The following is a 17,168-nucleotide window of genomic DNA, read 5'->3' as shown; positions in this document are numbered from 1 at the left end:
CATCGATTGAACAGAAAACAAACTACTTGAATAAATTCATGTTATGGAGCTTTAACTTCTTAATTGATTTTATAGGTTACAAAACATATAAATTATTTTTTCAATAGTGTCGAAAATCAAATACAATGGCGAAATGGGGGAGGGGCAGTTATTGAGCCATTAGAAACACACTTTTTATAGGCATACTATCTCTCAGAAACCAATTCAACACCTTTATAGAAATTAAACGAGGGTCACTTCGTTACACTGATCCATTCCCTCTTGTGAGACGGTATTACTTCGTGTGCGTGAAAAATATGATTAATTTTTGTCAACGAAGAGGCACGTTGAATGAAATAAATTGACGCTGACAATAGAAATAACTTGTAGATGTTGAAATGGCATTGCTGATAAAAATATGTTAAAATGTTAAAAGCGCTGAAAAAATCAGCTGCATGATTTCAACGAAAATAAACCCTGTATAATCCATGCATTTACTGAATATTATTTAATATTTATCAGGTTTTAACGACGGTTTATATGTAATATATCACGCTTTTTCAAACTGGCTTGGCATCACGAAAACGTTATTCTACATGTCTACATGAAAGCATGTACATTTCTTGGATACGTACAAAATTCTGCAATAGTAAAGCTGCAAACGATGTATAAACCGACTACATGAGTAATTTCTGTAGAACAAAATTCACTGCAGGTTTTGATTGACAGTTGAATATTTTATGATTGTGACTGTCCATTCTGATCTATAACACAAAAAATGCCCAGAACTCACAGGCGATATTTGGGAATCATTGCATTACAATATAAAATAACTGTTCATTAATAATGTATTTACATCTGTTATCAGGATATCGAAGTTTGACTTTCGACATCCATGTGTGACGTCACGATGACGTCATAAAGATTTCTCTAGAAACGCTGATGTCCTCAACTAGGTTCTGTACACTCCGGTTGTGGTTTACCCCATCTGAATAAACAAAAGAGTATGTAATCAGTGCATACAAAAAATAAAATGGATGCTCTTTATTTTAAAAATGACATTAATTTTTTTTCATTTTTTCGTCAATATTTCTTATGATTTGTATCACACTTGATTTTTTAAGAATGGCGCAAGATAATGATACATTTGGAAAAGGGTCAAATTAAATAAATGATTATACTTTTATATTCTGTTAAAATGAAAAGAAAAAAAACATCAATAGCATTGTCTTCATTGTGATCATTATCTTCCGTATCGTTTACTGATCTTTACACAAAAACTCACCAGTGAATTCGAGGCAATCACCTTGACTCTCCTCCAATGCGAGATAGAGTTTGAGAATGGTGGCCTCTGACCCTTGCTCTTTGACCCATTCCGTCAGCAGGGCGTGTATAACATACAGAACTTTGTTCCGGTGATCCATTTCCGCCCTTTCTATACACTGGTTTTTCAAACCGAGCTCGATCATGGCGTTAAAGTACATATTGCCGATACACTCTGCAAACGTCCATGTGTCACGGTCCGTGGGGCACGACATCTGAATTTTCAGTGATAGGTCAATATCTGAAAAAGTTACATTAACTAAAGAAAGGTCTTGTTCATAACGACATACCTATAATTTTGATTGTAATATACAACTTAATTCAAATACCAGGCGAGGGCGTTACCTTTTGCCTAATTCTATTACATTTTTTACAGAAAATATTTTTAAATATGAATTCTAGTACTGAGATCATATAATGATTTACCGAGGTGTTTTGAGTTCAATATTAACGAAGAATAATTTTGCTTGAATGAACTCGAACAGAACAATAATTCAGAATTGCATTGTATTGATGGAACAATCTTAAATAGACACCATAAAACGCTCTCTGGGGACTAACGCTTTTATTGGTCGTAGTTAATCTGTTACCATGAATAAACTGATAATTCTTATAATTATACTAATATTGCGTGAAACAAACTATTCTCGATTTTTTTTCACAAATGAAAATACATAAATATACAGATAAATCCATATGGTATCTCATTCCCTTCCTTACCATCTGGGTAGGTCATTTTGGAGGCCGTCTGTATGAGGAAAGAATCAGATTGGATTTCGTCCAACATGTCGTCTGCACTGAGTTCACTGAATTCCATAGCTTTGACGATTTCCAACAGCGTCGCTTTGCTCTTCTTCTTGTTCCTATGGTAGAAACGGAAATTGTAATAAGATGATGAATGTATTTGATATATTATCACTTAAAACACTAATATAGTTTTGCTCTTTGCGAAGAATCCACAAATTATATGTTTGTTAAACAAAAAGTGTCAAAACGGCAATGTAAACTTTCTACCTGGCTAAATAAATTTGATAGAAACTACAAGAAATACATTATATAGTGTGTAGCAAAACTAGATTAACATGTTTTAGAATCGACAAGGAGCAACAAATTAATGGACTTCGGTTAATTTGATATGACACACTAATATCTTATAACAAAGACATTGTAGCATTGTGTTGCTAAGTTCTCAAGTCAATTGATGTATTTAGACCTTAATGTGTTTGGCTTATAGAGATATCGCCCTTTCCGGAACTGTTCTAAAACGTGAGAGCACATGGCCGTAGTTCTCGTCATGATTGACCGAACCACAAAAAGCACTACAAAAACATTGTCTAAATTGAGCCCTGTACAAACGAAAACGTACCTGTTCTACACAAATTGGTTTATCCCAGTATATTTGTAATGAATAGTCATTAGCCTGTATACTGCATAACTTGACTAATCTGAAAACTGGAACTTATGGTAATCTTAGGAATCTTTCAAGTCGGCCGAACCAATAAGATAAATATTTTTTTCAGTCATGCTATACTTATACTCAAATAATACCAAACAATTAATTGAAATGCGATAATTCCTGTTTTTTATTGTTTTAGACAGTTGATTTATAAGTACATGTACGTATATACCTCCAGACGATGAACATCTTGGTGACTTGTGACCGGAAGTGAAAGTGGCCATATTGTAACCGGATGTGATCGATGGTGTTATCCTCCAGACCGAGGACAGTGAAGAAGATACTGTAACATGTCCCTATGTATTTGGCCACGCGTCCCATCTCCCTGGGACTCAGACATCGGTCAAGCTTCCTGTTCTGTTGTACGTCTGTAGAAGAGAGGTAAAAACAGCATGTCAGTCATTGAATCTGTGGTAAACAATCCAATATCCATTGGACGTCCGTCACGTATTGATGCGTTATCATGCATTTGTCCCATTTTTGTGGAAGAGAAATAAAAACAGAATGTCAATCATTGAAAATCATTGTACACGTATTTACTTAAAAAAATTACTGAAAAAATCTGTAAGTTATGCTTTATTCCCGCGGATATAAATTAGCGAAATTAGGTGATTCATTTCCGGAAATACCTTATAACAAAAGTCTTCCAAATGGTTAAAAGTAATACAGAATTGATCTGAATATTTATTAGCGCGACAAAGATAGCAGGAAAAGCGTTAAAATAAAACTACCGCTAAAATAACATATACCCCGAATATAAGACCGTTTACAGTATAAAATCAGTGGTAAAATATCTAATATTCAGCAAGGTGTACAATGAATTAATTTAACACGTTAAATAAATTCTCAAGTTATTTTTCACAATTGATGATATATGGTGACTTAACTCTGATAAAGGAAGATTCAAACATGGCACAAGATACAAGATTTAATAAAAATTAAAATGTTTGTGTGTGAAATTATGGTTACAGTATTACATCATTGTTAATGTTCTATGAAATAGATGCAAACGTGATTTTCATTGGTAACGTGAAACTCTCACAAGCATGAAATAAACCTTCAATATATTCTAACGTCATTTGCGATATTAATAAATCTTCAAGAAAAAAATAGAGAAAAAATTTATCAAAGGCATACTGCATCATTTAAGTAAACGGAAAAAAACGGCGTTAAACGTTTAAGTCAATACAGCGTAAAATTATTCGATCATATTGATTTATCTTAATGTGGTAAAAAGACCAAGCTACATTGTCTCATATTATACACGGCCCCACACAGTGTCGTCACTCTTCCTACGAAATGGGTTACGAGTGGATATAACGAAAGTGATAGATGTAATAACCCATATAATGACATTAAAATTGGTCATGGGAACTTACCTCGCTTTTCTTTCCGAGGCGTCTGAAAAAGGCAAAGACATATAGTAAAAAAGAGAAACATTAAAATCAACTTAAAAGCCCAATAACTTTCCGAAGCAAACATTATTAGTTTCTTAAAAACTTTTGTAACATAATAAAATTGATATTGATGGCATAAAATGGTGTTTCAACACCAAACAAAATGCAGTGAAGATTCATTTAGCTGTTTTGCCGTTTAGCACAGTGATATTCAACAGTAATTAGGACGACGGCGGGAAACATAATACAACCCGCGTTGTGAAAATTAACGTTTTATTCATATTACTTGAATTACTTACGAGGTGATGGTATGTGTAATATTAACTTAAAGCTAATGATTTTTGCGACTAAACAAAAATATATAATCTTGTTTAACTTTCCGAATATGAAAATTAAATGCCATTACGAAAGGTAGTGGGCCTTTAAGAAGAATAACCTAAAATTTCAGACGTCTATGATTCATGTAAACAGTACAAACTATATATTATCTAATGATTTCAACCGCGGGCGACCTGAATTGTGGATGCTATATAGCTATGAAGTAAATGTTTGGTAAAGATTTTGTTTACCAAGTATTTAATATATCAATCTACTGAATTGAAAATTGATAAAGCATAACGCATGCTTATTAGCAGAGGGAATGGTTTCAGTGCAATAAAAATATCTTTTCTGAAATGTCAGTTAGCCGCTCAACACATGTTAAGTTGACACATATAACGAGCCGGAAGTTTTGTAACCGCTACGAACTTTTAATCTTATTTACGTCGTCGGAGAGTTCCTCGAAACATTATGGATTATCTAAATACCTGTACTGGGGATTGGAACCACACGTCATAATCTAATCTTTTCAAAGAGGGCAAACACGCATCCACTTCATCCATCTCAGTAGAAGAGGACACAGTGATAGTATTCATGACGTCATCAGGGTCAAATAGTTTTTGACCTGGGTAGATATGGAAATGGTCATGGAGATACAGTTTGTAGGCAACGTGATCTTGTTGGTTCCTATCGAGTGTTGCCTGTACAATTTCCTCCAGGATGCGACGGATTGAATACCCTTCTCCTGGGACAGCCTCGGTTTCGAACTGCGGATTATCACGTGACAGGGAAAATAAAGTCACCTTCATACACGAGTCTTTGCAGTGAAGTACCATATTCCACCGCGGGTTCAGCACGAAGCATGCAAGCCCTTGTTGGAGATACAGAGAGCCATCTGGTGCTTGCATCACTTTAAATCTATGAATACAAGATGCAATGATCTTGTTGAACACGGCGGGAGGCAGAAATCTACCTTGAAAGTCAAAGACTAAAGTTGCTGTTTTTACCGTTTCGGGGGCCTCGAGAAGATTCCTGACCACCGAAATGTCGGCTTGCTGTAACATGCAAGGAACGATGTAGTAATTCACAGCTGATTCTCCTTTCTCCGGAAGAGGTTTCACCAGTAATTCAAGGCGTTCCAGATAGTAAAGAAGCGTTCCCTTGAATTCTAAGAACCCTAGTTCGGATTTCCACACATACTCTATAAACTCAATAGTGAGCTTGCCAGTCTGTTGGTATGCTTTCAGTAGTGGATGGTTCTTGCCGTGAACCTTATCGAAGAATTTGTCGACTGTTACAATTTTCCGGAAGGCCTGCACCATCCATTGTGGATCTAGGATCATCTTGGCTTTCGGGAGGTCCATATTGAAGCATAGTATACTACGCATTATATGGAGGTACCTGAAACGAAGTGTAAAAGATAGATATTAATATTTAAGTACACAAATTACCGGGAAAGATATTAACTTTACAACTATACCTGTCAATATTCAGAGTACTCATATGAAGAAAAGTATACTATAAACCTATTACAATTCGCGATTTCAGCTTCAAATCAATTTCAGAGATTGATTCTCGCGGATTTCAAACTGAATTGAAATAAATATCTTTCAATATTACCAAATTAAACAATAATTTGCGGAGATAAACTCTCTCAAATTAACCTTAATCGGGTAAAATCACGAAAGTCACAAGAGAAAGGAAGTTGGTTTGCAGGTTTTCTTCTCGCTATGAACATCATATCGATATCAGTACATTGGTGTCAATTTATATGCTAAACTGCTTTAGTAACCATATTATTTATGCACACAAATCACAACCCATGACGATAGAAGCCTCAACCAAAAAAACATTAATTAAAAGATGACTTTTGAAAACACGATAAGAAGATATATTTGTGCAAAATGACAAATGTTTACAATGCTGAGAAATAAAGTATATGAATCGAAAAGAAAAACAGTGATATTTACGTACTCTAACATTGTCTTCACTTCTAGTTCATCCAGTGGCACCGTCAGATTTTCTCCGATAATCCTAATCTCTTCAAACGTCATCACTTTCCTTTGAACTTTAAGTCTCATTATTTCCCGCTCTAATGCTATCCAGTTTCCCGGAAGTAGCTGGCCCCAGTGAGATTGGTACTGCGCAGCCGCGGTAATGTGTCCCCAGAGAACCTCGTAACTACCAGAGTTATCGTCCTTGGTGTTGTCAACAGTCACGAATTTGAACACGTGTTTTTGGTAGATCTGCGCTATTTCTGAATTGTTCCTCAGAGCTCTATTTACTTTGCTGACCACGGCTTCTTCTGTCTGTAAATAATACAATATTCATATATAGTCTCACATTTCATTGAATGACCAAATTAAACTCATTCGCATAAATATTGACCGGTGCTGTAAATGAATACGGGTCTCTAGCGACTGAGTCATTTGAGATTCTATTTCAGTTTGCTGATTCTTCTATGCGAACTATAACTTCGAAAATATCTTCGAGAGTACTTCCTGAGATACAAGAGTATACAAACATGTTTGTACAAACTCTTTTTTTTATTTTTCTAACGCTTTCACCACAAATATTGCTTAACTAATATGTCCAGGTAATTTATTTTTATTTTCAATGCGGAAACTAGAAAATGTTAAAAAAAATACCTTATCGACGAGATCGAGGTGCGTTCCAACTAATATGATTGGAGGGCGGTACGTCTCCGTCATTTGGCACGAGTATGTGGCAATGAACTTTAACCAGAAACACACTCTCTCTAAAACAAATGGAGATACAAATAATTTCAGATCCTTTTTTATAGAAAAAACGTACAAACAGTAAGGCTTAAACAAAATAGAAAACTGAAACTAAATATGACAATTTATGTTTAAGCATCAATTAATGGTTTGGGATCTACTTGAATTAAAACATACACACAGTATTAAAAGAACAAAAGACTGTAAATTGTACATCTGACCAAATATCTGAAAAATTGCGAACATCATTGCATAACATCGCTGCTACGTGGGTCCGCATTTGCATATTACAGTTATCTGTCCTTGCCAGTAGGTACTGATTGTTACGTCATAATTCAGGAGTGTAACATACTACTTGTCAGAGAAAACGGCGTGATTTACTCATTAAGTCATGACGTCACAATCGATATATGCCCACAAGAAAGTCAACCCTGCAGTATGCAAATACGGAATCCCCTATCTAATTCAATCAAATAACAACATTAGCAAAGACTACTATAAAATGAACCGCTTACCAAATATTGCGTTATCGTCGAAGCAGTTGTGTAGACTGAAGACGAGTAGTATTACAGCGTTACAGTTGAGGAATATGTGTTGGAGATTACTGAACATTGATTCTCCACCGAAGTCAAACACACTAACGTATGTCTTCTGTCCGCACGATCCGAAACTCTCGCCGGGACGCTTGGACATGAGGACGGCAGCCTCGGCTTGGAGGTCCGCCATAGCGTCCGGTTCAGAACGAGTCCGCTTGAGGCCAGTAGGTGGTGGCCGGAGACTGTTGTTGTCCGTACGGGCCGACACTGGACGTTTGACCTTCCTATCTGTAACTAAATGTTAAAGAAACTTTAGAAAAAGGGTTTTTATTGATACAAGCATAGTTCATAGTTGAGTGGACCTTATTGCTAGAACAGTGATTTCATTGTGTAAAGAGAAATTTGAAATCTGGAAAAACATGAGGCTTGTTAGTAACATTTGAACATGTATGATTATGCAGTAGGAAAGTTTGGCATAGTAGTATTAATTATGTAATAAGGCTATCATTTGCTAAGATCATTTAGGGAATGCTTGGCTGGCTGGTTGGTTGTCTTAAAGAGCATTTTCACCTGAATGCGTACGCAGGAATACGTGTGATGGCTTAATAATTGCGATATTTATTGTGCGTTTACTGATAATCTAAAAAATAAAATGTTTAATTTATTTGTTTTAACTTGTAGATATATCCTGACTTTACGTATCTTACTGGGCATCGGTAGTCCGTCCACCTCGTCCTCCGACGCTTCAGCATTTAGGTCTGTCATAGATCCTATGACGACATCCCTGATCCTCTCCAGACTCGTCTCCAGCTCCCGCCCTTCCTCTAACAGTTTCCTCTTCATCGTCAGTCGGTCTATAACTAACCTGTTCTGGACGATCTCTAGCGTATCTGTTGAAAACACCTGTTGAGGGGATATTTGTACAATCAGTGTTTTTGGAGTCCATTTTATATTTAAAAATATTTGATAATTATATCGATGTACAGAAAATGACTAAAGAATCATTTCTCTTCCTGTATCTTCTGTACGTTATCTTAACTGTAATTGAAAATGAGCAAGGGCATAACCTCTTGATGTTCCTCCTTTCACAGAGTCTGCAATTGGTTATCAGTATAAAGTTTACAGAGGCTCCACCGCCGACAGAGCATAAATGATATTCATCATTTGAACAATATTGGTGTATAATCGTGTATATGTATGTAAAATTAACACACACAAAATAATATAAAATAATTTATTTGGCCTTTGGTGCATGTGTAATCAATACTTCATTCCATATAGGATATAGTGGTATGGATTTTTTTCGGGTTGCAATTAATTATTTTTCAAATCTTTAACTTAAAGTAAAATTAGAAGCTCAAACTTTTCAATGGTGGTAATGGTGTAAAGTAAGTAACTTTTGTAACTGAAGAAAACTACTAAATCGTCTGCTCCTGTTTTTGATAGTGAAAAAATATCATTTGTCAGCGGTGGAGCATCTTTAAACTTAAATTCTCACAACCATACAGAGAACACACAAATATTGGCCTAGGGCAGTGGAGTGTTGGCTTGTCTACTTCCAAGGATATGTGACGAGTTCCTCACCTGTCGTTTCTGACCTGTGAGGCGATAATACAGAGTTGTCTTCCCTACGCCCTGGTAACCAAGGAAGATAATACGGATGTGTGATGACTTCTCCTTCTTCCCCTTCATGGCCATCTCGTACAGCAGGGCGTGACTACTGTTCATACTGCCGAACGTGTTAATATACTGAAGTATTGAAATGTTGTCTAGGCCCTGTATATCTTGGGGTAGACCTGTTGTGAAGAAAGTTTCTTTTAATGCTTTTATTACAAAGAAAAAAATATTGGTTTGGATCTTGGATCGATCAAATCATTGGACTTTTGAAAACTATAAAAGATGACTTGATGATAGGCAAAATAATAGTTGGGGTTGAGTTGAAAAACAAGCAAACAAAAACCTCCAAATTAGAGAAATGATTCTTAAGTCGTCTTGAATCTTTGAATCAAGGCAAGAACAAATGGAAAGGTGTAACAACAAAACAACAAAAAGGTGTGAATATTCAAGGCAAATGAATGCTCTATCGACGTACCCAACGGTACTCTTTGATTACCGATATGCGTTTAAATAATTTTTAATGTTTGTTTTCCTTTCGCTAGTTTTTGAGTAACGATAAAATTGAACAACATATGTGGAATCGAACCCACATTTGATAAACTTCTTTTAAGAAAACAAACATTGCCAGTGGCTCGATGGAGTTTTTTTTTCTGTATTATTTATAAAACAACACTATCTTCATTAAGTCTCATGTGAATTATATACATGAATGAGAAGGTCGCTCCCTACCCTGTGGATGTGCGTCCCGCCACTTGATAAACGTGACCAGATCCTTGCGTCCCTTGGTGACGGCCAACTCAAGACAGGTTTGGCTCCATTGGTCCCGCTGTAGGGGATCTGCCCCCACAGTCAACATCTTCTCGTAGATACGTAAAGGTGGCGAGGAGCTGTAAGCATATAAAAGATCAAAATATGACAATTATTTTTCTTCTTTGTTTTTATAGTAAATCTAAACAGATTCAGAATATTTGCATGCATTTGTTTTTCATAACACGACGGAATTAAAACGTAGTGGGGCAAGACATAATCTGGTACAATTATGAGATGCATATATACGTTATATTTCTGTTTTACAAATACATTATGCATTTACCTGAAGGTACACCAATGTATCGGCGAATCTCTGTCATTGTCTGCTTTGTTGATTAGCTCTGTTACCAAGTCAGCCTTAGTAATGGCAAGGTGGCACAGAAGTCCATAACTGTTCTTCATTGAGATGTAGTGTATGATGGTCTCTCCTCGCTCGCCGGTTGTCCGCGGGTCAATACCTGCAGCTATGCACCTCTCAAACAACTTTATGTCGTTTGTCTGGGCAGCCCGAAACAAGTCGTTATTGTCCATCTTGTTTGGTAGGCAGGTTCACCACTGACGTTTTCTTCTTCTACTTGATTGATGGTTATCTAATTAGCGCATATTAAGTATATAATTTTTGCCATTTACCTCAAATGCATTATAGCATAATTTTGTAATGTGACATCACATATTGAATTCTCCACAGTATAAAATTTTTTCTGCATTTTAAAACAATTAAGTTGAATATATTATCGCAACTTCTCCCAAAGTCTGGCATTCATTAAATTGGACGATATCCAATTAAAATGTTCATCTTTAAATTTCTATTACAGAATTCTCCCCAAAGCAAACAACTGTCAGTGTTTTAATGCCCGGTTGTTTCCACCTCATATTAGCTCTTTCAGGCCGCCATGTCACCATATTACCAGGCGTTGCAACTGGATTTCATGGTTACCCGCCTGTCTCCATGATGATGATTATGTCGCCATGACTTCTCCATATGCCTGTAAATTAATAATATTAGTCAATAAATGTAAAAACAAAAATATATTGACGGTTAATAAAAGGAAGTGGAGGCATGAAGAAATTAAATTAAGGAAGGAATGATTATGGGAGAATAAGGCAGAAAACAGGCATTCAAACAATTGACCAGGCTCCGATTTCTCGAAACAAGAGTGTAGACTTAAGTCAAAACTTAAGTTTTTCTCCTTATATAACTTATATGAAAACTTAAGGCTTAATTCAGTTTTGGACTTAAAGATACTCCACCGCCGACAGAGCATAAATGATATTCATCAGTTTAACAATAATTGGTGTTTGATCATGTATATATATGTCTAATTAACACAAAAAAAATAATATAAAATAATTTATTTCGCCTTTGGTGCATGCGCAGTTAGTACTTCATTCCATATAGGATATAGTGACACGGATTTTTTTCGGGATGCAATTAATTATTTTTCATATTTTTAACTTTAAGTGAAATTAGAAGCTCAAACTTTTCAATGGTGGTAATGGTGTAAAGTAAGTAACTTTTGTAACTGAAGATAAATACTAAATCGTCTGTTCCTGTTTTTGATAGTGCAAAAATACCATTTGTCAGCGGTGGAGCATCTTTAAGTTTGTTTCGTGAAATCAGGTCCGTGCTATTTTTGGAGGTTTCAATTAACGAAATAAACATCTGATAGACAAAAATGCAAGCAAACTGCAAAGGAAGCTATGGAGGATAACTATCTGGACCCAGTTGTTCCAAGGATGATTAGCTTTATCTCTTAACAAGCGAAATTTTAAATTCTTATTTGCTGAAAATTCTGTAATTATATCTTCTCTAAAATGAGCATGTACTAGGTAAAGAATGGATATACTTCATTTCGTAAAATTATGTTAAGTTTCTTTGCCGAGAAAATATTTAATCTTGATTTGATAACTGAACTCTGATGTAATTATATAGATTAATACATATGAATAATAACAGATGAAACTGATACATCTGTAAAAGAAAACAATAATAATAAACAATAAATAAATATAATGTATTATTTACGTTCGATAACACGTTGAGTCAAAGACTCTTTTCACATTTGGTTGAACATATATTAGAATACCTTATCTACAGGAAAAAATGTATTGTTTTTATTTGATTTACTTAATGACTGTAGACATTCAATATTATACTTTTGCGAACATATGAAAATGTTCAATATTGACAACAAAAGAATGAGGACAAATAGCATGCACTATCTGACTAAATACCTGTCCAGACACAATATTCAGATAGATAAATCAATACAATCTAGATCGGTACGACTATAGGTACCTGTAAGACACTTCTTGTTCACTTTAGGCTTTATAGAACGTTACCGACATGATATGGAAAACGTGTGTTTATTACATATGTCTACCCAATTCAAACATCCACGTGAGATTTAAATGTCCTTTTGAATGTATAAAAGTGTTTTATCAGCAATTGTGGGGTATAGTATGTGACTAATTATTGCCTCAGTAACAAACGTGGGGTATATTATGTGTGATAAAATACCTTTAAACAGTTCAAGGTATATGTCTTTAGAGATGTTTAACATGGGTATGTTTATAAAAGTCATACAGTAGTGGTAATATATATGACAGCTGATATGATCCATATATTTACCGATATTGTGTAATATGATAGAGAAGTTTAACATTCGTATGTTTATAAAAGCCACACAGTAGTGGCAATATATATGACAGCTGATATGATCCATATATTTACCGATATTGGGTAATACGATAGAGAAGTTTAACATGCGTATGTTTATAAAAGTCATGCAGTAGTGGCAATATATATGACAGCAGATATATCATATATTTACCGATATTGTGTAATATGATAGAGAAGTTTAACATGCGTATGTTTATAAAAGCCATACAGTAGTGGTAATATATATGACAGCAGATATATCATATATTTACCGATATTGTGTTATATGATAAAACCTTTATGCTTTATCATACCTCGTGATATAACACATTTATGACGTATTGTCGTATAGTGGACTAGTCTATTTTAATTGATGTATGTCAGCATGTAAAACAAATATTGTTGTTGTTTATTGTTACTTTACTGTTACCACGTGATAAATGACACATTCACGACTTATCGCAATGACGTCATACATTCGGTAATTGAGGGTACATGATGACATCTTCATGATTTTTCTAAGATCTAACGACGTGAAGTTCATAATGATAAAAATTTAAAAAAAAAGTGAACTTTTTTATTTATTTCAATGGATATTTCATAAAAGATAATAAATGTATCATTAAATGACATAATATGAGTTATTAATGAGCTAAAACTAAAAGAGGTCCTGAAGAGCTCAATAGGAGTCATGCCAACACAAACCAACTTTGAAAGCAATATTAAAACACCTTGCAAGTAGTAGAGCTTGAGCCAGGGAAGGATTTGGGTTCTTCAAATTGCTCGTGACAGTAGACAATGGTTAACAATCAAGAAATAATAACTAACCCGACTTGCCATGCAGGAACCTTAATCTAGTGACCGGAGGATCCCGAGTTCTAACCCCTGCAGGAATGCTATGTTTTTGCAATCCTATCGGATTATATTATTATATAATGTTAATGATAAGCAACTGTATTACCTCAATTTTATATTAATATTATTATAGAACATCTCAAAGAATGCACGTATTAATGTACATAATATTTTTCATAATAAAATGATACTTGCAATTGACGTGCTGACTGTTCACATAAAATGACCACTTTCGACCTTTGTCGGGTTACAAGAGGGTAGCCATTTGTAAACAAACGCCGTGAAAACCGTGTACTAACCTTTAGCTTATACATATCCGTCCTAAATCCACAAGGCTTCAACCATCACCGTATCTTCCATAGATATATCCTAAATGGTAAGAAAAATCAGCTTCAATCTAAATTTAGGGCGCATTTTCAATCATGGTGTAAAAAATCACAGCAGAACTATCGATCACCAGTTTGGATGTTTTTGTCGGTTAAAATTTCTCAGTGTTGGAATTATAGTATGACAAGTCTTGTCGGGACGGAGAATAGGAATTCCCCTTTAAATGGGCCCATTAGGGGAAATCGATAGACTCACACCCGGTTTTGAATGGAATACATTATCAGCGCAATATATCGTTATTTTATTGTACCAATGTTCCGTGTGACGGATATAATTTTTTACTTTTGTAATTGTATTTTTTCTTTAAAAATATAACTTCGTGGTCAATTTTATAAATCATTAAAGTAAAAATATTCGTATCATTTCATTTCGATATCGTTTTATAAAATAACCTTTCTGTCGCCCCTTCTTTTAATGGTGACGTATAATAATAGCCAACCGCTAAGGTATATCAATACTTTCCTAATACGGCAGCGAGTGATTTGTTAGCTTGACATATGGAAGTTACAATGATAAAAGAAGGTGACAATATGCGTTCTATCTTTAACCTGAATGAATAGTCTGAGAAAATTGACTGCGACCTGCTATCTATGTATTGGTGGTCTCCAACAGGTGTCTTCTATTGTATATAAATAGAACATTTTCAATAAATACTTGCAAGCTAATTATTAACACTGTTATTATTTGTATTATAATTGTTTTAATATTGATTAAATTATATGTGTTATTAATTTATGGAAATACTTCAACACCAATAACAACAAAAATAGATGAACAGGAGTGATAATGAGAAGTAGAAAACAAACCAGACCTATGGATGTTAGTGATATTGCTCAGGCTGCATCAAAAAGGCCCACTATCTTTCCGAAATGGCTTTTTATCTTTAAAAAGAGAATGTAAATAATTTAAAGTTAATTTTCATAACGCGGGTCGTCTTATGTTTCCCGCCGTCGTCATTATTACCGCGCGTTACGTATACTTTAGTATCACTGCGCCAAACGGCAAAACTGCGAAATGAATCATCACAGCTATCATAAATTACAAAGGGAGTCTTACACTTGTTTGATTTTGTAACCTCATCTTGGAGCATCAGTATATTTTTATGTTATCGTTGTTTTCAAGAAACTTATTTTTGCATAGGAAAGGGAATGGCATTCAATACCAGATTTAGTTTACATTTCCAAGTATACCATTATCATGTCAATTAAAAAAAACATACTTATAAAATCATATCATTTATTTTTATTTGTTTTCATACTTAATCCAACTCCCTGGTTGGCAAATTCTTATTTCATCATATACTATAAACAAAACAAAAAACGAAAAAAAAACCGAGAATGGTGCGAAAACCAGACGTTGTCATGACGTCACAATAAAGACGTCGACGTTGCGGTTTGATTTAGAAAAGAAAATCCATTGGAAAATCAATGGAATCGTTCGTTTAAATGTATTTTATGATATCAAGTAGTCTGAAAAACTAATTATAAACATTGATGTTACTATTTTTTAAAGATGCTCTACCGCCGACAGAGCATAAATGATATTCATCATTTGAACAATAATTGGTGTTTAATTGTGTATAAGTATGTGTAATTAAAACAACAAAAAAATAATATAAAATAATGTATTTTGCCTTTGGTGCATGCGCAAACAGTACTTCATTGCATATAGGATATAGGCCTAGTGCCACGGAAGTTTTTCGGGATGCAATTAATTATTTTTTTCAGATTTCTAACTTGAAGTAAAATTAGAAGCACAAACTTTTCAATGGTTGTAATGGTGTAAAGTAAGTAATTTTGTAACTGAAAAAAAATAATAAATCGTCTGCTCCTGTTTTTGATAGCGAAAAAATACCATTTGTCAGCGGTGGAGCATCTTTAACTTCATCAGGTTATGAAATATTTTTTGCTTGCAAACTTTTATGAGAATCCACTACGCGGATTCACGTTTGCAAACAATTTTTTTTTTTTTTTTTTTTTTTTTTTTGGGGGGGGGGGGTTTTTTTTTTTTATTTTGTATTTTTAGTTCTAGCCTTATATAATTAGAATCTATATATTCCTGTCAACTGTCCCACCAGGAATCTAACCCGGGTCTCCGGTGTGGTAAACCAACGACTTCACAGACCGATACAAAAGAAACATGCTTCGTCAACTGAGTGACTGAACGTACATGGATACCAACCCATTCGTTATGACTTCGATTTGGACACCTCAGCTTGAACTTTTTTTCGCGTAAACTGAGGCAATTTAGTGAAAGGTGCCAACCACTAGGAAACAGAACAAGCTCTGAATAATGTGTCTATCACTATCAAATGATGATAATTTGTCATTTGAACAAACAAACGTAGATCAAGTTGATGACAAACGATGGCTGATATTTCAAGAGCAAAAGCGAATCCGATAACGGATGTTCACATATGAGGGGGTACAATAGGTAAATTGTCCAACATTGCGGATATGCAACGGAACAATGACATATGCAATACTGGAACTTTTGTGATGTATCGATAATGCATTGTGCACGTGTAGCAGAAACAACGATGTTCAAGAAGCAGGTGTAGAGGTAGTAGTGTTCTGTTGATGCAGAAGAACGGGCTGCATCTCCCACCCTACCTCCTCCAGATACAGATAAGGCCCAGACTGCTGCCGACTCAAATTAAAGCCGTCCAGGCCTAGTTTTGCCGCCAGATCGCCTACTCCATCAACCGAAGCTATTGATGATGAGGAGGAAATGGAGTTCGGTTCTGGTCCCAGTGATGGACCGGATACACTTTCTGCTATTGGCAAGGGGAGGCAGAATAGTGCAAGGAGAGAACAATGGACCAAACATTCAGTTGCCTACCAGAACCAGAGAACGCTGCGTTTGAGTTGTTGAAATAAGTGAAATCGTCTGTTCAAAGTCACGAACTGTAAGAACACCCTATGGAAAGAGAATGTGTAGGAGCTGGAAGCTTTCTTTTAAAATCTAAGTCATATGGGGGAGTGCTTATACCTGATATGTGAGGCTGCATTAAGTCTGGACAGGCTTCGTAGAACCTCACAATCAGTCATCGACAATATTGTCATTCCTCAGTAAAGCAAGTCACTTACT

At 35.1% G+C, this 17,168-nt stretch overlaps 1 protein-coding gene across 3 annotated transcripts; it reads right to left on the bottom strand.

The window, feature by feature from the left end:
• Positions 1–31: 31 nt before the first annotated feature.
• On the bottom strand, positions 32–14,209 carry LOC138305932 (uncharacterized). 3 transcript variants are annotated; one of them, XM_069246231.1, is made up of 15 exons: positions 13,991–14,209; positions 11,043–11,160; positions 10,458–10,764; positions 10,094–10,251; positions 9,332–9,543; positions 8,455–8,650; positions 7,727–8,041; positions 7,122–7,231; positions 6,448–6,782; positions 4,962–5,874; positions 4,138–4,159; positions 2,931–3,126; positions 2,023–2,165; positions 1,265–1,543; positions 32–967 (listed from the first exon to the last, which is right to left on the bottom strand). In XM_069246231.1, the coding sequence occupies exons 3-15, from the start codon at positions 10,703–10,705 to the stop codon at positions 885–887; spliced, it is 3,210 nt and encodes a 1,069-aa protein (XP_069102332.1). In that variant the 5' UTR covers positions 10,706–10,764; positions 11,043–11,160; positions 13,991–14,209; the 3' UTR covers positions 32–884. The 3 variants fall into 3 exon arrangements, with proteins under 3 accessions (XP_069102332.1, XP_069102331.1, XP_069102333.1); XM_069246230.1 differs by having other exon boundaries at positions 10,458–11,160; XM_069246232.1 differs by having other exon boundaries at positions 7,727–8,035; positions 10,458–11,160.
• Between the last annotated feature and the right edge of the window lie 2,959 nt (positions 14,210–17,168).

This window comes from Argopecten irradians, chromosome 13 (genome assembly GCF_041381155.1).
Source record: "Argopecten irradians isolate NY chromosome 13, Ai_NY, whole genome shotgun sequence".
NCBI lineage: Eukaryota > Metazoa > Mollusca > Bivalvia > Pectinida > Pectinidae > Argopecten > Argopecten irradians.
This window is presented reverse-complemented; position numbering and strand designations above follow the sequence as displayed.